At 39.5% G+C, this 25161-nt stretch overlaps 1 protein-coding gene across 1 annotated transcript in view; it reads left to right on the forward strand.

Annotated features, from left to right (window-relative positions):
• Positions 1-4681: 4681 nt before the first annotated feature.
• Col5a2 (collagen type V alpha 2 chain) overlaps positions 4682-25161 on the forward strand; it is a 127352-nt gene continuing 106872 nt past the window's right edge. The window contains exon 1 of the mRNA XM_057758517.1: positions 4682-5170. Coding sequence (XP_057614500.1) covers positions 5077-5170 — 94 coding nt within the window. The 5' untranslated portion in view covers positions 4682-5076. The remainder of the gene's footprint in view (positions 5171-25161) is intronic.

A 25161-nucleotide genomic window follows, 5' to 3' on the forward strand; every position in this document is an offset into this window, starting at 1 on the left:
GGCTCAGCAATTCCATTCTGGGTCTAGAGTTCCAGAGAATTTCTGGAGAGCTGCTGGTCTTCAGTCTATGTTGGAACCTCAGTGAAACTGGTTCTAATTCTAGCAAAGAGATGCCTTGGCAATGAAATAGATGAAGTTGTCAGGGGCAGTAAAGGCAAAAGGCAAAAAGCAAAAATCTCCTTCACACCCTTTCATGTGGGTTGTCGCCAGAATGTGGGGCTGAATATGTGAATGAGTCTTCCCACCTTAAATAATGTAATCAAGAAAGTGTGGACCTGTGAGGACAGGCTTGCCCAAACTCTTTGGGTTTGACTCTAGATGTAGTCATGTTGACATCGAGGATCAACCATCAAATTAGCAAAAGAGAGAAAGGCCCAAGTTGTTTGAGTTTGAGTCTATATGTGGTTTGTTGACATCAAAGATTAACCATCAGGTTAGCAAATGACGGAAAGGACATAATGTCCAAATATAAATCGAAGGGAAGAGAAGAACAGAAAGGGAGAGGTTATCTCTGAAAGAATGCTCACATGTGTTATTTCCCTGAGATGGAAACATGGTGTCAGGTAGGTCTTGGACGAGCCGGGAAGAAATGGTAATAGCCACTTGAGTGTTAACCACCACACAACTAGAAGCTTACATGTACTAGTTAGGCAAACTTGATCAAGTAAACTCCTGTTAAACATAGCTTTTATATAGAGTTTGAAAATCAATAGCAAGATTTTAGGATTCTTATGAAATCTGCTAGAGACTCACTCAACTACTTGCAGTGCTGGATTGCTGGCATGCCTCATGAGGACTGAGCCTGAAATCTGACAGCCCTGCTCCAGCAGCAATGGCTAGAGCTCATTCTGTACTTCTCTAAAGACTAAAAAAATAACGACACTTAATTTCAGGAATTCAACTATATCTGTTAAGCTGGTACATCTGCTGACACCTGTGTCCATTCTAGACTTTTCCACGTTGTCGTGTGGGACCCAATGACAAACATGGAAGAAAAGTTCTAGCTGGAAAAAAAAATTCACTATTTATGGCTTCATGGCAACAAAGGGCAGAAGATCATGGAAAACTGTAATGCAGACACTGTTTTATCTTAGTTCTCAGGGAAATGTTTCCTATGGTCTTATCACAGACTTCTAGTGGGATGCAAAGAGACAGTAGAAGCTACAGGGGTCTGGGAGAGGGTTACATTGTGTTTTCAATTTCCCCTGTGAAAGTTGTGTCCACACTTAAAATATCTGTCGCAGTAATCCCGCCAGATGAAGCGGTGAATGGATGCTTAAAAGAAGTCCCACTAGCTCAGAACTGAGAGATAGATAGTTATTTATTTAGGGCTAAACTTAAAAATCAGGATTCTCTGCTTGAACGGTGGATGGAGATCAAATCCAAATAATCCGAATGAACAATTGGCGAAAAGAAGCAAGGGGAAGGAGAAAAAAGGGCAGACGCAGAATATCAGAGGCCACGCCCCAGTAGGCGGGTAATCACAAGCGGCCGGCCTTCCTACAGCAAATATCTAGATCAATAATCACAGAATAACTGTTGTCACAGCAAGTGGACGATGACAGGAACAGACACCGAGGATGAGATTTGCTCACTCTGCTCCAGATCCTGTAATCTTACCTTATCATCTTTGAACTTTCAGCGTGGATGTAGTTTCTAAGAGTTGTAGATTCTCCACAAACATCTGTTATCTCAGTACTTCAGTGGAGATTGCAAGATACCCCAAAAGTTGAGCTGCTTTTGGTACCAGGATAATGTTCATATCTAAAATGGTCTCATCATAGAAGAAAACTGGCAATCTCAGAGAAGACTACATTTTTCCTGTATTTATTTATTTCTCTGTCTCTCCCATTGATTTAACAAGATCCCATTTAACAAATTTTTTTTTTGCTTTTCCAGATTATAGTATAAATGCATCATTTCTCTCTTCCCTTTCTTCCCTCCAATCCCTCTTATCTGCCCTTCCTTTTTCAAATTCATGGCCTATTTTTTCATTAATTGTAGTTGCCGGGCGGTGGTGGCGCACGCCTTTAATCCCAGCACTCGGGAGGCAGAGGTAGGCGGATCGCTATGAGTTCGAGACCAGCCTGGTCTACAAGAGCTAGTTCCAGGACAGGCTCCAAAAACCACAGAGAAACCCTGTCTCGAAAAACCAAAAAAAAAAAAAAAAAAAAAAAAAAAAAAAAAAAATTGTAGTTGCATGCAAATATGTACACACAGAAAGACGTATCTATTTCTGAGTGCATAAATGCCACCTGCCCAGCCTGTATCATGTTACTTGCCTGCGTATTTCCAGGAATGAATATTTGGTATTGGATAACCAATTGGTATTCTCCTCCATGGGGAAGGCTATTTCTCCCTTGTTCAGCATTCCTTAATTGCCTGTAGTTATCTGTGCCACATTGAGGCCTCCTGGTCTTTCCTCTCTCTACTTTGCCATGTCTGTTGGTGTTGTCCTTGGTCAGTTCATGGGTAGGCAGTCATGGTGGTGACTTTACAGGGGTAACTTCTGACATTATTAGTAGGAGACATAGTCTCACAGCAAACTCCTTGCTTCTTTGACTCTTTCTACCTGTCTTTCTCAATGTTCTCTGAGTCTTGGGTTCACAAGTTGTTTTGTAGATGTGGCCAATGCGACTCGGTTACACAATTCTGCATTATAATTGGTTATGGTTTTCTGAAGTGATCTCCATCTGTTGCAGAAAGAAATTTCCTGGATGAGGGATTACGAAGAGTATTGACACCAGGTGGTGGCGCACACCTTTAATCCCAGCACTCGGGAGGCAGAGGCAGGTGAATCTCTGTGAGTTCGAGACCAGCCTGGTCTACAAGAGCTACTTCCAGGACAGGCTCCAAAGTTATACAAAGAAACCCTGTCTCGAAAAACCAAAAATAAAAAGTACTGACACCTTGACATCATGTTTTTTTTTCTCAGATATTGTTCAAAGACTTAGACGTTTGATTTTTGTTCTTCATTTAGTCCATTTATTAAGTGGGAGCAACCCAACATGGGAACAGCTATGTAGGTAAGGGAAGTCACTGTGCAGAGACAGAAAGCTTCTCTTTGAACTTGTCCAGAGTATGCCTGCACCTCTCAAACTGAAGCCTCCTGGATTTCTTTTATTAAGGAAATTAAATAGTAAATCAAGCCCACCTCCATATTCTAATTAGAGACAATTTCTTTTTTTTAATTTATTTTGGTTTTAATACATTCCACACATAGTTATATAACTGGTTTGTATTTTTTTTTTTGTTTCAGGTAGACATAGTTTTTCTTCACTTACATATGGTTCTTGTAGATGATGGATGTGGCCTTTGTTTCTAATGTGCCATTGTCTTAGGTAGGGTTTCTATTGCTATGAAGAGACACCATGACCACAGCAGCTCTTCTAAAGAAAGACATTTAATTGGCTGGATTAAAGTTCAGACATTTAGAACATTAGCAGCATGCTGGGACATGGTGCTGGAGACAGAGCAGAGAATTCCACATCTTTGATCAGCCAGCCACAGGAAATGAACACGCCGAAACACTGGGCGTGGCTTGAGACTGGGCGTGGCTTGAGTATATATGAGACCTCAAAGCCCACCTCCACAGTGACACACTTCTTCTAACAAGGCCACACCTACTCCAACAAAGCCACACCTCCTTATAATGACCTCCCTACGATCTTATAGGAGACAATTGCATTCAAACTACCAAAGCCATCCTATCTCCAGAGCTCAGTGTGGCTCAAGGTATCTCATCAGTGATGAAAAATCGTTAACATTTTAGTCACGCACATGGTATGGGACAAACTCCTGATCCTTGGGGGACTCCCGGTATTAAATATATTAGGCTGTTTTAAATGCACAGAAAGCATTTAGACCTTGTCAAGCTTGAATAGGGCACGACATTAATGGCTTTTGCTCTCAAGAGGAACGGGCATCTGGGATCACCGTGCCCCATGGAAAGCTGGTTTAGGGTTAATAACAGCACCCTCCACGTTTTTGTAGCTCTTTGCAATTTGGAACGCAGTTAATAGCATATTACTCATTTTAGTGTCGCCAGACCCTGCGCCTTGGCCAGGGCAAAGCCCTTTTCCCAACAAGAAAATTGGAGTGCACAGAGGTAAGGACTATGTATAGATTCACGAAATTGGCGAGTGGCGGATCTGATGCTGGAACCCACCCTTTCTGCATCCAGAAGCAATGTGTTTTCCTGAGCCGACACAATCCTTAGTAGACTTTCCTTTTTCTAACATAATAAAATGTTCTGGGACAAGGAAAATGTATAGATATTGCTTCTTAAGAGATGTGGCTGTAACTTAATGCAGAGTATCTCAAGTTCATTTTACAGTTATTCTATCCTGCCTCTCTTCCTTAGAAACCCTCTGAGGACATGAGAAAGGGAACAGAAGGAGAGATGAGACAAGAATTCTTCCTCTGTAGACAAAAGAAAGGGTTTTAAATATGACCTTTTAAAGGCTTCTGGTGGCGAAGATAATTCTAAATACCTAAACGCTAAAGAAAATAAAAACAATCTCCCTAAAAGACTCTACATCCTCCCTAAAGCCTTTTTAGAGTCTCTGGAAAAGTCAGTGGGTGTGTGTCTGGGGGGAGGGTAGGGAGGGGAGGATCAGACTCCTTCTAATAGGCTTTCTTAAAAAAAAAGAAGAAGAAGAAAGAAACAGAAAACCACACACACACGCTCAACAGAAAGAAATAAAACTTTGTCTCTGTTTGGCTCCATCGGCACTTAAAATCTACAAGAAGGAGTAAAAACCCAAGTCGCAGAAGCGCGCGTTCTGATTTGGTTGTTTACCATCAATCAGACGGTTGCTTGGCAGACACTGGATGGTTATGAGCCTGAACAAGCTGAAAGGGGCAGGAAAAGACGTGGAGGCAGCATTCTTCCTATTTAAAGCTGCATCGCTTGAAAAAAGTTTTCGCAGACTGTGCCGGAGTTGGTGCTGAAACAGGCTGAGGCGGCCTGGGGGCTGGTGCTGAAGAAGAGCCCTCAGCGGAATTCATGGTGCTACGGTGACCTCAGTATCTACTCTTCGTTCCCCGGAGGACCCACATGTCTCAAATTTAGGCATGATGGCACACTGGGTGGTAGCAAGACCTCTCCTCATTCTCACTGTTTTATTAGGGCACCGTGTCTCAATAAAAGCCCAGGAACAAGAGAATGGTGAGTTTGCCTTTTGCTTTGCTTACGGTGTTTATGGCTTGGTTTGGGAACTCGATGGGATGTTAAGCGAAGGAAGAGCTTGGAGAGGAGACCGGGTTTGAAGTTTGAGAAAGGGGCGGTGGGATTGCACCTGGGAAACAGCTTGACTCGGGAACTTCGGTGCCTGCCCTGGCAGAGTGGGCTTCTGCCGTCCGGGAAGAGGCAGAATCAGATCAGTATTTTTGTCTGAATGTGGGAGTAAAGAAAACGTTTTAAGAGTGCTTAAAACGGAGCCCCGAAGGCACGTTTAGTGAGAGGCAGTCGTGAGGGCTGGCGCTTTCTGAACAGGGAGAGCCGCTGCCGAAGCTGGGCAGGGTGGAGTCTTTCCTGTGCGAACTTAGCAGCTTCGTGGAAAGTCTTTGTTTAGAAGAACCTCTGCGGCACTCTGATAGCTCGGAATTTTCTTTGTCTTTGCTCCTCATTCCTTTCTTCCTACAGCCTCATCCTTCCCTGCCGACGTTTTCATTTGTGATCTTAAAACCGTGTTTGCTTACTGAGAGAGAGTCAAGTTTATTTCTCCATGACAGAGGCTGATAGAAGCCAGATTTCTTAAAACTGCTGTGTTTTCCCACCCTGCTGGCTTGGTTATCGGGACAGTGTGGTTCCCAGGGGTGGGAGTGGGGGGTGGGGAGGAATGACTGAAGGTAGGAAATCAGCATGCCTTATATATAACTAATTTTACACAGAGTATTGATAAGGACATTTCCCTTAGACCCTTGCTTCCTTCCTTCTTCTCTCCCTCCCTCTGCTCATTCCTTTTTCCCTTTCCTTCCTTTTAAGGCATATCTTCCTTGGGCCATGTTGTTAAGCAAGATGGCATGGCTGCTATATAATATTATAAAAGACAAAACATCCCAAAACGAATGGCTCCATTGATTCTCAAATCCTTAACTTCGGAGGATCGAAACGCCCTATACAGACATATTCTCATTTGCAATAGGCCAGCATAGATCTGAGCCACTGCTAGTACTGATTTCGATCTTTTAACTTAGCACACTTGTTAATCCTGTCTGTTACTGTCTTTCTCATGTGTTTTCTCCCCCTTCTCTGTACATTTGTCTCCTTCTTCCCTGGATTTTTCCTCTGAAAACGTTTAGAAACTGTTGGTTCTGGAAAACTGTGAGGAGGGGAAAAGAAGCTTCTAGAGGTTAGTTTCAAGTCTGTCAGAGTCCCATAGAGGGGGCCCTTTTCTAAAATCTGGAAACTTTTAAAGTCAGTTTCTCTGTTCCGAAAAGTGAGAGAATTTATTAAAAGGTGAATCTTACCATGTTTCTTCATGATACCGTGAGAAGGATGTGTTGCTTGTCAGTGTAGGGACAGAGAAGTTAGGAGAGAGGAGGACAATCATTAGGAGAGCAGTAACACGTCTGACTATCAGGAATCTGCTCCCTCCCCTACCCAGCTAGCTGGTCAGCTTTAAAATGTCTGTACGGAAGACCTCATTTCTGACTTATCTTAAAGTTATGTGATCAGTTTTTGTGAAGTGTGGCAGCTAATGGACACGGGCGTAGATGGAAGATGTAAGAAATGAGAAAGCCTTGTATGGTAGGCCGTATGCTAAAGGCCTCTCCTATGCCGTTCTGCTTATTCTGTAGGTGTTACTGAAAAAGTAAAGGTTTATCCTCTCTCTAATATTTATTTGTGGGAATTAAGACTATAAAGTTGGTTCAAAAAAGTTTTTGCCTCGGAACTAAACTCTTCTGCCCCTAGTGTCATTAAATAGCAAAGAAACTTAAACCCCGAAACAGAAAACAAATTCTCCTAGACATTCTGGATAGTAAATCAGATAGATGTGATCAAAATCAGTTGCAGAAAAGAGTGTGTGTAAGGAAGGATGATATTTGTGACTCAGTAATGAAGTGTGGGCAGAGCCACTTAGTTTAAGCTCAACTCACTTTCTCTGAATGCTTGGGTGTGCACTGCTACCGTGTGGACACTTGTTATACTCCGTTTCTCCTGTCAGAACCCAGTAATCCCATGTAACTTTTGACTCTGAGGAGGAGTAAATGTAGGCAATGCTTTAATATTAAGGAGAAGTCTAAGGCTTGCATGTCAAGAGCATACAGATTTCAGTGGTTGATGTGAGTAACATGGATTGTGGTATTTCTTTTGTGTTCTCTCCAATGTGTGCTATAGAAAGCTGGCATTGCGTATATAATACACACGTAGCCTTTTCTTTTGTTAGTATAAGGTATGGCTGTCTTCTTTTGGACTGGGATATAAAATGTCAGCGCAGCGTCCGTCTGACAGGAGCATGTGTAGAGACTGAGATGAGTAAATAAAGTCTTAGACACTCTTCTGGCCAAAATAGAGCTGCCCTATCAAGAAAGTTTAAACATTGGTTCGAGATCAGCCTGGTCTACAGAGCTAGTTCCAGGACAGGCTCCAAAACCACAGAGAAACCCTGTCTCGAAAAATCAAAAAAAAAAAAAAAAACAAAAAAAAAAAAAACAAAAAAACCAAAAAAACAAAACAAAACAAAAAAACAACATTGGATTTTAAAAGCTTGTTAGAAACTAAGAGAAAGGGTTTGAGATTTAGGCTAACTTTAGTTGAAAGTATAGTGTAACCAAAATCAGAGCCAAGATGATAAAATCAGCATTTTCAAGATCCACCTCCTCCCTCTGGTGTATATGGTGTAGGGAGGATTTGGAATGTTCCACATTTGTTTTCTGTAAGAGAAAAATACTAGGCCATTGACAGTGAAATTTTATTTCCGAATCAAAATGTCACATCTAGGGAGCTACGCAAAGTTTTGTTACTGGCCCTAGGCATGCTTAGTCTTAGGGAATAGTCCTCAGTATGAATCATTTTATTCAACATTGCAGGAGCGATGCGGTGAGAGAGGGCTCAGAAGGGAGCACGTACTGGGGACTTCAGTGCTGCCAGAAGCTAGGCTTGTCACATGAGTAGTGATGTAACAGTTTCGTGTCTTAGCAGGGGACGATGGGAGAGCTGAAGACATAGGCATGCCCACTGCAAGCATTCCAAGTGAACATTTTTCAGAAAGCATTGCATAAGTCAAATTTAATATGTCTAAGGGCCAAATTTGGCCCATGGACTAGAAATTGTCCATACCCATGCTACAAACCTACAGTGAAGCTTGATCCCAAGACAGCTTCAAACTACCAAGAGAAAAAAATGCACATTTTTTAAGTATTGGAGTCTTTGGAATTTCTTTATGATGTTATACTGTGATTTATCTTGTAAGAATACGGACAGAAGGCATTAGATATGTGGGTGTGGCACTCAGCAGTGCTTGGATGACATTATTTCAAATGAGACCCAAAGCAACAGAGGATGAATATATCACTTTAGATATTCACATTCGTAAAGTGTTCTATACTTGCTATTATTTATTTTAGAGTCCTTCATGTATTAAAACACAATTTCAACCAAGATAAGTAAAACAGAATCTTTTTTTCGGATTCAAAAGAAGCTCTCAAGCAGAGTGAAAAGCTGGTACTCTGAAAATAGCTGGGCACTCAAATTTTTTTCTCTCTCCATTCTTTGATCCCTAGTGCACGGTCTTTGATTTTACAGCCCCTGGCGGCTGCTAGAGATCCGAACATTGCATGCAGTGTCCTAGGCATTTAGATAGAGGATGAGACGCTGTGGGTCCGCATTTCTTAAATGGAATCTTTCATGTCTTCGAAACATGTAGGGTTATCTATGCATGGCTGGAATTTAGTCATATGGTCACACAAAGATGCAAGAACGGGCAGGAAAATGTTGAGTTCTAGGTAAACCGTGACGCTATGATGCTCTACTATTGAGGACATTAGAAAGATTTGTGGCAGTAGATGAAATACTTGAGTGAAATGTGTGTGTGTGTGCGCACGCGCGTGTGTGTATATGTGTGATCAAAATATAATTATTATCTAAATCACAGTGATGTGTCACTCTGAATATTTCTCTCTCTGTATATGGGAGTTTAGGGAATCCGTTGTATTGAGCAGTGCAGTGTGTGTTTCCCCCATGATTTAGTATTGCATAAAGAGTTACCTACAGATCTTGTTATTGATACAGCTTTCAGGTCTTAGTCTTTTTAAATATATCTGGAAAGGCTGGATGTGGTGTGAGAATCGGACCTTTGGGGGTGACCTTGGTCCCACTGGTGAAGCACTATATTATGTCTTTGGCCATCTTTCCTCTGGTATTGATAGTGCCTGTGGCTTCCATGCACTGAAGTGTAAACTCTGGGACTTTGGCTTCTTTATTTTATTTTATTTTATTTTATTTGTAAGGCGGACTGAAGTTTGTGGGTAAACCATTATAAATTTGACATCATTTGAGGAAAAGATAATACCAAACCTAATGTCCATATGGTGTTAGATGAATAATTCTGTTATATAGAGGACTCATGTAATTCTGATTTATCTTCAGGTAAATGTGAGTTCATCTGTTACCCCTTCTATTCCTGCTTTTTATGCACTAACACTATTATCTCAAGCCTGGAATCAATATTGTGACCATTCAAAACATGCATTCAATGCAAGATGATAGACTAAAACAGAAAGAGTAGGTTATGTCTTGCGAAGGTGTGACAGGGAGTCTGGAATTGTGCTAACCTGACTAGATAGTATGAAATCATTTTAAACATACAGTTTGCTCCATGTCAAGGATAAATCTCATGTCTTTGGCCTCATGGAACATAGGTTAGGGTTGAATGGGGACATTTTAATCTATTGTTTTTGACTCTGGATTTGACTTTGAGAAGTGTATGTTTACATATGAGAGATACATCAATGGTAAGAGGAAGATTAGAATTTTTAGTAATTAATCTACCATGTAAGATTGGGTAGATTGTACAAGGTTAAAAAAACAAATTCATCTTAGAGTTAATTAACATTCTAACATGTATTATTCTCAGCGATTTATTTCTGGAGACCTGGATATGCCATGAGATATTGCCAATTTACTGTAAATTTGTGTTATTTGAATTTTCTTCCATGGGTGTATACATGCTCATGTATGTGTACTTGGAAGTAAGCACACGTGAGTGTGGAGGCCATAAGCTGACATTAGGTGTCTTCGTTTGCTTCTCAATCTTACTTTAAATTTACTGTTAGTGTGTATGCGTGCGTGTGTGTGCGTGTGTGTGCGTGTGTGTATACCTTGTGGAGCCAGTTGTGTCCTTCCTCTTTTATGTGGGTTCTGGAGATCAAATTAAAGTAGGCAAGATGTACCAGATGAGTTCTTGGTCTTCAATTTTATTTTTTATATAAGCTTTCAAAGATTATCGTTTTATTTTTATTTTGTGTGTCTGAGTATTTTGCCAGCATATATGTGTATGTGTGTGGTGCCCTCCGAAACCATGGTGTCAGATTTGGGAGTGGAGTTATAGGTAGTGTGAGTGGCCACACGGGTCCTGAGAACCAAACATGGGTCCTCTGACAGAGTGACAAGAATTTTCATCTGCTGAGTTGGCTCTCTCATTCCCTCAGTTTTGTTTTCGAGAAAGGGTCTTTCCCTGATTATCTAGAAGGGCTGGCTGGCAAACCTCATGTCTCTGCCTCCCCTACCCTAGGAATACAACCCATCTTTATGTGGGTACTGTTTATCCTAACTCAGGTTCTCCCATTTCCATAGCAAACACTTTACTAACTTGTCCTTTCCACAGAACCTGACTGTTTTATAACTTTAAAAAAAACTCACTAAATTTAGAATAATCAGAAAGATACAGACAATTTCCTTATTTTTAAATGTCTTTCTATTTCAGTTTCATACAATTCTGAAGAGCTGAGCATTCCATGTCCCATCTACATGAGGAGCAATTCTTCTAACAGAGAGCTTTGTCTTAAGGCTCACCTGTATGGGGCACTTTTATCTTGTCTTAATCTTTAAATAAGCTACACTTCCAATGAAATTAATGCGAATTCATCTTCTACTAAATTTATTCAATAAGAGGAAAGCTAGCGAAGCAATGCTTTCCTAGCTACGCCTTGCCTTCTAGGGAGAAAGCATTCATGTCAGCAACATTAATAATACAACAGTACAAATACATTCATAGAACTTTATCCCTTCAACATTTTGGTGTAGTGTTCAAACTTAAATGTTTACTCTTTCAAAAATTACATCTAGGAAGAAGATAGTGCCATAGTTTTCTTTCTCATATCTCTTATTGTCTTCAGTCAGAGCTATGGCTTTAGTATTTAGATGGGAAAAACATGCTCTTGGTCCCTTCTCAAGGAGAGTCAGCCTTGATCCCTCCACCGTGTGTGAGAAGTTTGTTCTTGACATTGTTGTCAAGGAGAGTCAGCCTTGATCCCTCCACCGTGTGTGAGAAGTTTGTTCTTGACATTGTTGTCAAGGAGAGTCAGCCTTGATCCCTCCACCGTGTGTGAGAAGTTTGTTCTTGACATTGTTGTAGCTTCGCAACTTTCCAAGTCCTTTCTGTCTCCACTGCAAATGTCAGGAAATAAGACACAGTCTTGCAGTTGGACCATGGAGCCTCAACTGAGGTACAGACCAAGAGTACTTATCCCAGTCACGACAGATAAAAGCTCCAGAGACATAATTCTTTCCCTATAAACAAATCCTAGACATTGTTTTGAGGTATTCTATGGATTTCTTGTGTACTGTGCTTGTTTTCCATCTTCCTGAGCAGCTAGTATCAATCAGGACCTCTTCGACACTCCTTGTTATTGGGTCTTTCCTCCTAGCCTCTGAGCAGGTCCATCCATCTCCCAGAATTCCAATCTTCTTTCTGAGCTCAGCTGCTTTCAAGGGACAGTGGTCAAGCTTTCTGTCTCTGTCTTGCATCCCTCTCTTGCCTTGTTGTTCCCACTGAACTAACTCTGACTTTGTAGCCTCCCATACACATAAGCTTGTGCAGTAAGGACCAGCATGCATGATGACCCAATGGCCTCTTTCTCCTCAGTTTATAAGAACTATCTTCTGGATGAATACCATTGATCAGTACAGATTTTCAAAAATGCAGTTCTCTGAAGGCATTTCCTCATCTCCCCAACTTTGTTTTCTTGTTCACTCAAAGGATTCCTCTTTTTCTTTTACCTAGCCCCTTTTCCTACTTTATCAGTTCTTTCATGATATTGCCTTTTTAGGTCATGAGGAAGCTTCCACAGTTTCAAGGGATTTGCCTAGTGAGTAATGCTAACTCATAACTCTTTTGACAATCCTGAAATTTCACATGAACTCCGGAGTATATGTCTAGCCACCGAGAACCACTTTGAGCTCCTATATCTAAAACAACTCAAAAATTCAATCTAAACTCCTCTAAACTCTACCCTCCAAGATTGGGCTCTTTTCTTACATGGCCTTTATGTCAGTTAATGGCAACTTCATTCTTTCATTCAGTCAGTAAATTTCTACTCAGTCACCAACTTTGTTATTTAATTTGCTAAATATTTCCCATATATAACTCTTATTCATCTTTATTACACATTTCTCAGTTCAAATCCCCATCATCCATCTCTGGGTTACTGCAATGACAGCTGAATTCATCTTCTTGTCACTCTTGTGGCCATTTTCTATCAACAGAACTGTGATATATATTGTGATATATATTGTATACACCACATAAGTATATCCCCTTCTTGCCAGTGAAATTTAAAACAAAACGTAAGTCCATTTGTTTGCCTTCTAATTCTTCAATGGGACACATAGTTTGAAGAGATAGTAATGACCATGCTTCTTAGCTTGCACACCTTCTTTTTGTCTTAAGATTTTTAGTACATTTTTCTCATTTTACATAGCTATCTCCTCCCCTCCTCTCACCCCATCCATAAACCCACCCCATCCCCCCATCCTCAGAAAGAGTAAGCCTTCCCATGGGGAGTCAACAAAGTCTGACTCTTCACTTCTAGGCAAGACTAAGGCCCTCCCCACATATCTACTTTGAGCAAGGAATCCTTCCAAAGAGAATATGCTAGAAGACAGCACTTCAAGCACTAGGGATAAATCTTGGTTCCACTGTCAGTGACCCCACAGGCTGCCCAAGTCACACAACTGTCCCTCACATTCAGTGAGCCTAGTTTGATCCTGTACAGGTTCCCCTGCTATCATTCTGGAGTCAGTGAGCTCTCACTAGCTCAGGTTAGTGGTTTTTGTGGGTTTCAAGATCATGGTCTTGACCCCTTTGCTCTTCCCTCCTGTCATGTTTTACCTCACAATAAAAAGTCACTCATAGTTATCACTCACAATGTGATTATGCTTGTGCTTGTTCTTGTACATGTGTGTATACATACTCACATGCATGCAAACACACATATACACATATGCATGCACACACACACATACCTGTCTTCTTTTTCCAAACCTCTACTCTTCAGAGTGCACTGAATTTTCAACTAATTTTCTCTAAGTTGAACCCAGTGTTCCTCCTTTTCTGTCTCACAGGACTTACCTCACCTTTCTCTGCATGAGCCATCTGTGGAGAATTGCTTCTCTTGTGTCTATTTCACCTGCTCCCGTAAGATGAGTTGTTTTTTAGATCTTATATTTACCTTAGAATCTTCCAATTTGGCAATTGATTCTAACTTGTCTACTGTACCATGCTTCATATATTCCATTGATTATTAATACTGTGTCTTTTTTTAATCTAAAGAATGTCAGGATTATCCTATTGACTTTCAAAGCTACTAATCTTATTTTCTCTTTGTAAACAACCATATTGTGTTTATTTATGATTAATACTATGTGGCATCCTTTCTCACGTCATTATAATTTTTGGTTGGTTAATCTGTAATGATTAACCTCTTTCATTTCTCTATATGTTCAATAAGTGGTCAAGTGTATTGCTGCTAATTCACTGTCTTGAGAAATAGAGATTATAATATGAATTTATATCATGTTTTTTCCTTTTTGCAAATCTTTGAATTGTTTTGCACTCAGTCTTTCAGATAATTTCTTTTGCTTGTTCTTCATCTCTTTGGGAAACTTCCTGAATTCTGATTAATACCTTTCTATAAAACCAGTAGGCACATGGCAGTTATTTCATGAATATTCAGTAGTTGAATATTTTTGTAAAAATTAGAAAATATTGATATTCATTCAGTTGTGAATGAACTAAATTCAGGCTCATGGGTTTTAAATTATATTTGCACAGTTTTGGACAATTTCTTAACATTCCTGAATCTTGGTTTCTTTATACATAAAACTATAATAAGATAATTTACTTTATAATAATATAGTCAAATAGTTAATAGGATGTCTATCAGATATATCTGTCATTTGATTATAGTTTGTTTTCAACTAATAGTATCTTGTAAAATGATGGTTATTATTATTATAGTGATAGTAATAACAACAAAAGTAACAAATGTGCATATTTCCATCCCATCAATTTTACTCTTTCCTTTAATTCCCCACCATATTTCCCTTCCAACTTCATGCTCTTTTCTTTTTTTTTTTTAGAAAAGTAAGGCAGACTGAGTCCAGTGAGAGTTTCACACATATATGAATATGTATCCATCCACTGGAGCATGTCAGTATAGCAATGGACTATAATCCTAAAGAAAATTAACCTTTTCTTCCACAGCAGCCGTCAACTGCCATTAGCTCCTCTAAAGGTTGCATGTTCATAAGCCCCTCCTTCATCCTTGCCCATTAGCTCCTCTGATAGGATAGGTACTCATAAGCCCCTCCTTCATCCTTGCCCATTAGCTCCTCTGATAGGGTCGGTACTCATAAGCCCCTCCTTCATCTAAACTGGACTGTTGCCTGTCTTGATCTTGTGCAGCAGCCGTAAGTGCTGAGAGTTCATGAGAGTAAAAACCCTTTCATCTCCAGAGGACAGCTTTGCCCCAGTCATCCCCAGCCTCTGACGTTCACAGTCGTATAGCTCAGGATGCTTCCATTATTCTCGGAATCTGCTATGTTTATTAAAAGGGAAAACGATTGGAAACGTTTCATTCAGGGCAAATTGCAATAGAACTCATCTAAGATGAACCAATGAAGACACTCCAGGTTCTATTGCAGATATTTGTGTTCAGATAAATGGAGGATGAAAAATGAAATTTAATTAGTGCAACATATGATATTTCCATACAACTGACGTGTAAAGTGTACCTCTTACATTTGGTAAATATGCAGCTCACTTGGGCTGCCTCATGTTCCTGCCTTCAGGTCTTTTGGTGGAATGTGCTAGAACTGTGCTTCTCAACCTTCCTAACACTACCACCCTTTAATACAGTTCCTCATGTTGTGATGACCCCCCAGCATAAGATTATTTTCTTTGCTATTTCCTAACTGTAATTTTGCTATTGTTATGAACTGTAATGCAAATATCTGTGTTTTCTAATGGTTTAGGGACCCCTATGAAAGGGTAATCCAAATGACACAGGGGCCCTGACCCTACCTTGAGAACCACTACGTTAGAAAAAAAGAGAAGGTCCAGTTCTTAATCAAAAAAATAAAATTTGAGATACATGACCTGTTAATGTAGTTTCATTTTTCTAAAAAGGAAAGCATATTTTTAACTTCTTCAGAATTTTGATGCCATATTAACATTTTGCCTTTCCAGGGTCTTATGCTGCAGCTTTGTGTGGTCGCCACTTTCCCTTTTGTTTGTTTGTTTTGGTTTGATATTTTGAGACAGTAGCTCTGCATAGGCCTGACTGTCCTGGAACTCACTATGTAGACCAGACTGACCTTGAACTCACAGAGATCCACCTAGTTCTGTCTCCCCAGTGATGGGATTAAAGGCATGGACCTCCATACCCAGCTTTGGGTGCCTCCTCCTCCTCCTCCTCCTCCTCCTCCTCCTCCTCCTCCTCCTCCTTCTTCTTCTCCTTCTTTTCTTCTTCTTCTCCTCCTCCTCCTTTTCCTCCTCCTCTTCTTTGATTTTTATTGAGCTCTACATTTTTCTCTGCTCTTCTCCCTGCTCTTCCTTCCCCTTCAACCCTCTCCCAAGGTCCTCATGCTCCCAATTTACTCAGAAGATCTTGTCTTTTTCTACTTCCCATGTAGATTAGATCTATGTATGTCTCTCTTGGTGCCATCTTCTTAATCGTCTTACATTTTAGTTCGTATTTGAGACTCTCCCTCATAGTTTGGACCGCCTACCAGCATTGCCTGCTATAGTATTTGCTTATGCTCTGCTCTGCAGGGCACTAACTTGATCCACATGCTCTCCTACTTATTGCTCTACTGTACAGACTGAGTAATTGTTTTTCCTCTAATGTGAGCTCCTTATATGGAAATTTGTACTTGAAATATTTCCCCCAATATTTTCGGGCCGTTAGAATGTGCTGACAAAGTGTCTCATCGTCTCGGCTAGACTCTGGGCTCATCTCTGGAAGGTGATCTTCAGTTTGTTCTAGAAGCTCTGCTCTTGTCAACAGATTTCCCATCAGAACATTGCAGTCACCTCAATTCTATTATAAAGGGAACCCCAAAATTTAAAGTTCTTCAGGATACATTCCAAGGCTGTCATATCAGACATGCCCCAGGGAAACTGGTCCATGGAACTGGGATTTGCTTTCTAATAAACAAATCGTTACAGGGACTTCCAAATGGGTGCTTCCAAGCTCCTCTTTGTTATCCCTCTCCCTGAACTGCCTTCCTTTTCCTGCTGTAGGTGATTAAATGTTTTGATTTGTCTTTTCTTTCTAAGAAATTTCAACAGCAGCATTCAAGTCACCCTTGAACAAACTCTTAAAGGTCCTGTGCAGTCAGCGGTGTGTGGGGATCAGGAGTGAGGGTTTAGAGAGCATTAAGTCTATGGCAAGAAGAGCTCTTGAGAGGGTGCAGTCAATTCCAATCAGCTGAGTGAGATAAATGAACTGAAAGATGATAAGATAAAAGGCTCCGGGTTCCATGATACATTTTCCTGCTTTATACCTGGACTTCAGCTTTTTTTCTTTTTTTCTGTGAACAAAGAATAGCTTCCCGTTAGATGGTGAGAACTATCAAATTCATTACTTCTTCTTTATTCGTGTCTCTTCAGGAAGCTTGTCTCAAAACCAGTCATCTCTGAGGTCCTCTCTGTTGCTTGGCAATCTCTTTTTCAGTGAGTCGAAAGTGACTAGGAACAAGAAGCTGACCAAAATTCCCAGCAATCTGCTGAGTGTTTATACGAAGGCTCCATCATCTCCCAGGCCTGTCTGCCTTCTGGTGTATTTTAAGACTCTGCTGGCACGGAGGGAAACATGCAGTTAACGAGATGAGAGCTTCAACTAAACAGGCTGCAACTTTCTGCCATGAATGAATTGTTGAAATAATTTTAATGAAAAGCTTCTAACTTAAAACTGGACCGGGATGCAGGAATTCTGCGTTCTAATTGCAGCTCTCTCATGGGTTCACTCAGTGATTTGGGGGAAGTGACTCAAATTCTCTGGGCCCCAGAGGCTTTCTTCAAAGCATGTGGCATAGCATTGTTAAACTCCAAAGGCCTACAGAGTATTTAGGTAAACTTTCTTCACCTAGGTCAGACTAATTTTGTATTACTACAGAGTTTATTATGTACAGAGTTTGATCATTGGGACCATAATGTGTATTTTCTGTGTGTGATATACATGCGCCCTTTAAATTAGGGTTTACAGTTTTGATCCAGGTTTCTGGTTATTTCTTGGAGGCTGTAGCTCTGAGTTATAGATGCTAATTTTCCCCAACAACATAATATATCTACTAAGTTGACAGTTTGTTTGTAGGGTGACATCAGTGATCATATAGAACTAGCAAGAAAAGGTGGAGGCTGCAAAGGGAAGAGGGGAGGAGAAGGAAGATTTGAGAGATGAAAGGAAACATTATTTTAACTGGCTGTGGGAACTTGTCTGAAGAGTAGGCCATAGAATTGTCCTATTTCTTCCAGTTCTTAAGTTTTCATTTCTCTTTACAATAATGCTAAATGGAAGATGTGAAAACGTTCAGCCTGAATAGGTAGCTGAGATTCATTGTATTGGTAGTTATTGAGTCCAGAACATTTTAGAACATGCTGTTTGCCCTTCTTCCATCTCCGTGATTCTCTCCCATTTCCTGTCTTCACAAACCGTAAATGTGTGAACATTTTGTTCCAGGGTTCTGCTGGAATTTCACTCTGATACATTCTAAGCAAGAAATAAGACCGAATGACTTACAGACAGACACACCATATAAATCCTGTCTATTAAAAATATCTCTCCGCCTGGCAATGGTAGCACACACCTTTAATTCCAACACTTGGGAGGCAGAGGCAGGCGGATCTCTGTGAGTCAAGGCCAGTCTGGTCCACAGAGCAAGTTCCAGGACCTCCAGGGCTCTTTCACAGAAAAAAACCTTGTCTTGGAAAACAAAACAAAACAACTCTATATTGTATTTCCAGTTCAAATGGATGAAATATTAAGATTAAAGTCTGATAGGCAAGAATCAATCTTGTTGTCTAACAAAAGATGAATGCATAAAGAAAATGTAAAATGTATGTACAATAGAGTTTTTTAATTATTATCTCTTCCTTATTCATGCATGTCTCATCATATTTTAGCCATAAAGTATAAAATTATGTCATTTGTAATAACTTAGATGGAACTGGAAATCAACCATGTTAAGTGAAATGATACATATCTAGAAAGAAAAATAACTTGAATATACAAACTAATGGCATGAATTTATTAGGGGATCTATTTGAGAGGAGGAAGGGGTAGTGAGAAAAGAGAGAGGGGCAGGAAAGGATGACAGACAATGAATATGGTCAAAGTTCATGATGCACTTTAATAAAACTGATGCTCAACCCCAAATGCATCCATGCTAAATTAGAGACTACAGAAAGAACACACTTCCCCCAGCTGAAGGGCCTCTGCAGTAAGTGAGACATGTACTTGACTATCTGAAAGCGCTTAAATGTAATTCACTTCGAATATAAGTCATTGTATCTATAAAAACTGGCTATGTAAAGTTTTCTGGTAGCCTTCAATAATGTATCCACAAAGTTAAGGACCAAATTAAAGTCTTAGATATTTAGATATGTTCAAATATATTGACTTCTGAACTAACTTGATGTAATAACTATCACACATATTTGAAATGCAGCTCAGGTAATTTATCTACACATTAATTTTCAACATCAGGATCTCTTGGATATTAATGAAATGATGAGCATGTTCTATTAGGTTTTATACTGTATTAGTATCATTTTATACTAAGAAATGTTTATAGTGATATTATGGTATTATGCAAACCAAAAAACTCTGATTTAATTAAGAGTTCATAAATTCTTGACTTGGAAATGTTTAATTTGTACATCATGATGATATTTTCTACCTATATAAATATAACATAATTTTCCACAAATAATTAGTTACTATAGTGCCAGTTATCTACAGAAATTATTGTGATGAGTCTCAGGACTGCATCTAATCATTACTGAGCAGTTATCTACAATACTTGCAATTAAAATCCAGAAAGTATTCATTGTATATCTATTGTGTTTGATTATTGTGCTAGCCAGATTATAGAACTATCATAATGTGTAAGCCATGAACTTGTCCTTGAAGAGAAAGAGAGGCAAAGGCATAGAGTAGGTATGTTTAAAAATTAAATTCCTCCCTAAAGTTTTCTATTTATCAGAAAGAAATTATCACCTATGCATATGTCATATTTTAAATAGTTTAGAATATTAGTCATTCCATTGATGCTAAAAATGTTGTATTTAAGCCAGGACATACCAGAGAGAACAAGGCATTTTGAACAAACCCTTGGCAAAGATTTACTTGAAATAAGAATACCACAAAACATTTAGTCCTACTGAAAAATTAGCCCACATTTTTACTTTTTCATCCAAAGCACATTACATTCCAGTCCTTTTTTTACTGGTATGTATGACAGACTTTTTTAGGTAGACAATAGTCTAGATGAGAATTGCATTTGGTAGACTCTGTTCAGTCAGGTTGCAAAGCCATCCAGAGATCACATTTTCAAACAGATAGCAGGGTCATGTTTGTGTGATTATTATTGAAGACACAATTATATATATACATATATATGTATATATATTCTTGTGCATTTTATATATTTTATTTAAATGTTCTTCAAAAGTACTTTAGTGAATGTTTGAGATTCTTCTGCATAACTTTTTTTTTTTGCTTGTTGTTAAACTTCTTTATTCTCTCTCTCTCTCTCTCTCTCTCTCTCTCTCTCTCTCTCTCTCTCTCTCTCTCTCTCATGTATCGGTGTTCTTCCTGCACGTATATCTGTGTGAGGGTGTCAGATCAGACACCCTGGAACTGGGATTATACAGTTATGGGCTGTCATGTAGGTACTGGGAATTGAACCTGGGTCCTTTGGAAGAGCAGAAAGTGCTCTTAACTACTGGACCATCTCTCCAGCCCATGCACATATATTTTTAAGACTTATTTACTGAGAGAGGCAGAGTCTCTCCGTGAACCTGGCGCTTGCTGTACTCAACTTCAAAATTCTTTTACCATTGCAACTTTCCTAACCCTAGGACCACACAGCCCGTATCTAAATTCTCCTTTTGGAAAAATCTTTCCAAACATATTAAAACATGCACTATCACCAAAACATTTGAGGGCTAAAGAGATGGCTCGGCAGCTAAGAGCATTTGGTGCGCAGTCGTGAGGACAAGAGTTCAGATGCCAGCACCCACGTAGAAGCCACATATCCTGTCCATGCCTGAAACCCCAGCTCTGAAGGGCAAGGAGAAAGAAAAATTGCTGAAACTTTCTAAGTTTTAGAGCAAGGTCAGCTGGGGTACATAATAAAGCACCATCTCAAAAAGCAACTGGTCATAACAACTGCCCTAGGAACAAACATAAAGAAGAAAAAAGTAATAAAAAATAATTTAATAGAATCAAATAATTTTAGTATGGATTGTATTCAGAGAACCATATATGCTGGAAACATTATTTAGGAAAATATATATACAAAAAAGTTTTGATTTCTTTAGACTATGCAGAATGTTTGATTACTTCCTTCAGCATAGCATGCATGTCATTCATCATGATGAATCAAATACAGACAGTTAGAACTGTAATCATATTACAAATTGCTTCCTCTGAATTTTTCATTTTCTTTCCATTTTTCAGTTACCATAGCAACAAATCTTCAACTGTAATTCCACTACTTCATTGTAAATTTTAAGTGATTTATTGGATTGTAGGTTTATTGTGTCCTCCAGTAAGAATTAATGCTGAATGTTCTGCTGTCTGATTTCGATGTTTTAAGAGAAAATATGACTCGGTGCTGTAGGAAGTCTTACAGCCAGTGGTTACCCGCCCACAGAGGCGTGGCCTCTTATACTATATAAACCTATGTAGAGCATGCGTCCACTCTCTTTCCGGTCACTGGATTCAGTTTCTGTTCTCTGTTCAAGCAGAGGATTCTGATTTGTGAGTCTACTCCTAAATAAATAGCCATCTATTTTTCAATTTTGAGCAAGTGTGGAATTTCTTTTAAGCATCCTTCTACAACTTTACATTATGAGTTTAAAGGGATAAATAGCAAAAAATATATCTGAGAGACATCAATATTTATTTTAGGTATTCAAATACTGTCTTTTATATAAAATACCAATTTGAGATAATAACCTGCTTGTATAAGTTTATATTTCATTAGTGTAGCCTCTTTAACAATATAGAGTAGCCTGACCCTTTTCAAATTACTTCATAAGTGTAGTGCTGTGGATATATGCCAGAAAACCAATAGTTAATGTCTGAAGATTTGAAAAGGATCTATAAAAGGATAATAGAGAAAAAGAATTTCATGTCTCTTAAAGTATAATATGAATTATTGTTTTGTACTCTTTCATATTTTAAATCCTCTAATTCTCAAAATATGCAGTGAGAAATTGTTTCTTTAAAAGTAGATTTTACTCTGTCTCAACCCCCCCCCCCAAAAAAAAAGAGTTAGGGAGATGGCTCATCAGATAAAGTGTAAAGGTGGTGTGTAATTCCACCACCACTCTGGAGGCAGAGCTAGTTCTCCCAGGCAAGCTAGTTAGCAAGTCTAGCTTGAATTGGATAATCTCCAGGCTCAGTATGAGACCCTGACTCAATTTAGAAAAATGGAGTGTTTGAGGAGGAAGATGCTTGTCATCAATTTCAGGCCTCTATGTGTATGTATATGAACACATACCTGAACACATTTGTGTGTCTATACAGGGACATGTGCATACACACAACACATACACACACACACATACACACATGCAAGGAATGAGAAAGGGAGGGAATGTGAGAGGGGGGGGGAATTGAGTTTTAAATTTACCTGGGCAGGGGTGATACATACCTTTAATCTCAGCACTCGGGAGTCAGAGGAAGGAGGATCTCTATGAGTTTGAGGTCAGCCTGATCTACAGAGTGAGCTCCAGTACAGCCAGAGCCATAACACAAAGAAACCCTGTCTCGACAAACTGAAATAAATAAATACATGAAATGTTTAAATTTTATTGAAACTGGATGTTATTCTAGTCCAGTCTGGCTTCTTCCCACTCCCCCCAGATTTATTTATTTTTATTTTATATGTAGAAGTACTTTGTCTGAATGTTTGTATATTTACCATATGCAAGTCTGGTCCCCTCAGAGATTAGAGAGGGCATCTAAATCCAAGAAACTGGAGTTACAGGCTGTTGTGAGCCATCATTTCGGTGTTGGGAACCAAACCAAACAAGTGTTTTTTCATTGCTGAGTGAACCATTGCTTCAACTGCTAGACTGGTTTCTAGCTCACGGACTTCTTGCCTCCAATTCCTGAGTATTTGTATTACAGGTATATACAACCGTGCCTGGGCAAAAAGGAGTTTGGTAAAAGGTGGCAGAGACAACCGTATCTCTTAGGATATGGTAACTAGGAAGGCCATGAGCACACAAAACCTGAATCACACACTAGGATGGGCATGGACGAATCCTTTGCACCTTTTAGTCTCTGTCTGTAATCTGTGTACATGTTGCCTCATGTAGAAAAGGAGGGTGACATCTGTTGACAAACTCATGGCTGCCAACAACTGACCTCCAGATGAGCCTGGATTAACTGGTCAGCCTCCTGTGAGCCCAAGGGTGCAAATGAAAGGAAGGAGGTGGAAGAGATGCAGCCCAGAAGGAAAACATCAGAACCAGAAGGAGATTTCAAGGTGCCATTCCTCTGTGACAAGAACAATAGAAATTTGGGCTTCTTCTGTGAAACTGGAAAAGAGAAAGACATGGATTATCTTTGAGGGTGTGCAGAGGGGCATGTCTACACCTTGATGTTAGCCTGATAGAAGCCATTTTAGACTTTCAATGTCAAAGCTATAAGAATGAATTTATAGGCTTTTCTACCATTTAACAACAGTGACTGGAAATGAATACAATAATGTCAAAGAAAGTGAGGTCTATAGAGGCAGGATGAGGTAGGATTTCCTGGTTTGTAGGCCTTGACATTGGGAAGGAATCATCAGAGAATATATTTGAAGCTTCTAGAAGCCGGAAATGGCAAGAATATGAGTATTTTACTCATTCTCCCCGAAATAATGTCAATTCCTTGATGTGCAAGAGACGCCTATTTGGGATTTCTGACCCCTCAGACTAAGTTTCCTTGTTTAACCTACCGTCTATGGTAGATTATATTTCAAACACCAGAAATAAGCATAGAGATATAGATAATAATTGAATAAAATGGCTATGTGTATTATTTTTAAAAGACTACTTCCATATAACAAATGTCAAAGAGGTTTAAAAACTGAGACGGTATCTAGAATCGTGATGTCAAATATAGCCTACTGACAACATGGTGCTATATAAATTTAATTTAAATTAAGTACAATATCAATTATAGTGTAACTAGTGGCTCCTGTATTAGTACAGACATTAGAACTTCCCGTCGTGACAGAAAGGATCTTGGCCAGTGTCATACTGAATGCGACATAATTTTATAGAGTGTGGGTCCAGATAAGAGGGGGAACGAGGGAGGAATCAGGCATGAAGCAGACGGGGGAAGCATCTCAGGTGCAGGAGCAAAATTCAGAGTTGTCAAATAGATAAAAGTGACATATCCCTTCTTAAACACATCAGAGTATTCCAGTAACATGACTATTCTTTTACTAATAGGTAGTGAGAACTGCTCATTCATTCATTCGTCAAGTATTTACTGACATTCAATTCTTGTCCTGAGCCAGGTAAATACATACACAAAAGCAGATGTTCACAGGATTGACCGTCAAGTATAATTAACTATTTTCTCATAAAAATCACGGTTCTTTTTGATGGTTTCAGAGGCCATTTCTTTGATAGGTAGAGCGTGGAGCTACAATTCTATATTCTTCTTGGTAGAATGAGGAAAGACGGAAACTGGGGAATTCTGCTGTGCTGGAGGCTTGCCACTTGCGTAGCAATAAAGATGTCTCTCTGATCATTTCATATCCCTTGCTAAACTCCAGCAACAACACATACGGCAGCAGTGTGGGCAGCACAAGTCATCAGCTGCCTTGACAAACGAAGAGTGTTCCATTAAACTGCAGGTTCTTCTTCCTTTGAGTCTTGAACTGGAGACTTGTTCTTAAAAGTTATTATTCCTGCCATGATTCGTCTTTATCACATTTTACAGCTAATGACAACAACTGTCATCTATTAACATCAGTGAGCATAAGAAATTGCATCTGGATGTAGGTTTCTTCCTTAAGAAAGATTGAAGTCTCTATGTGTGTGTGTGTGTGTGTACTCTTTTCTTTCTTTAGTTTTTCATTTTTAAATCTGACTTCATTGTACTAAAGCATTAACTTATAAAATGTTATTATTAATTGTATAGAAGGTGCCAAAGTATGCAGTCAGCGAATAGCAATTTTCCATAGCCAGGGAATATTGGAAAGCTGTTATCCAAAGGTACAGTGGAATCTCAGGGGGTCTGTATGGGAACCACCACTTAAGGCCGATGCATCGACTGGCGAAAGTGATGGAGGATGATTTCCAGATGTTCAAGTGCTTGTTTTGGCAACTGCGGTAGAAAATCGAAACGTGTTGCTAGGACAACCGAAAATGATGTGAAGCACTGATCTAAGAGGGACTGGGCATACACAAAACAAAA

The sequence above is a fragment of the Chionomys nivalis genome, chromosome 26, assembly GCF_950005125.1.
Source record: "Chionomys nivalis chromosome 26, mChiNiv1.1, whole genome shotgun sequence".
Classification (NCBI taxonomy): domain Eukaryota; kingdom Metazoa; phylum Chordata; class Mammalia; order Rodentia; family Cricetidae; genus Chionomys; species Chionomys nivalis.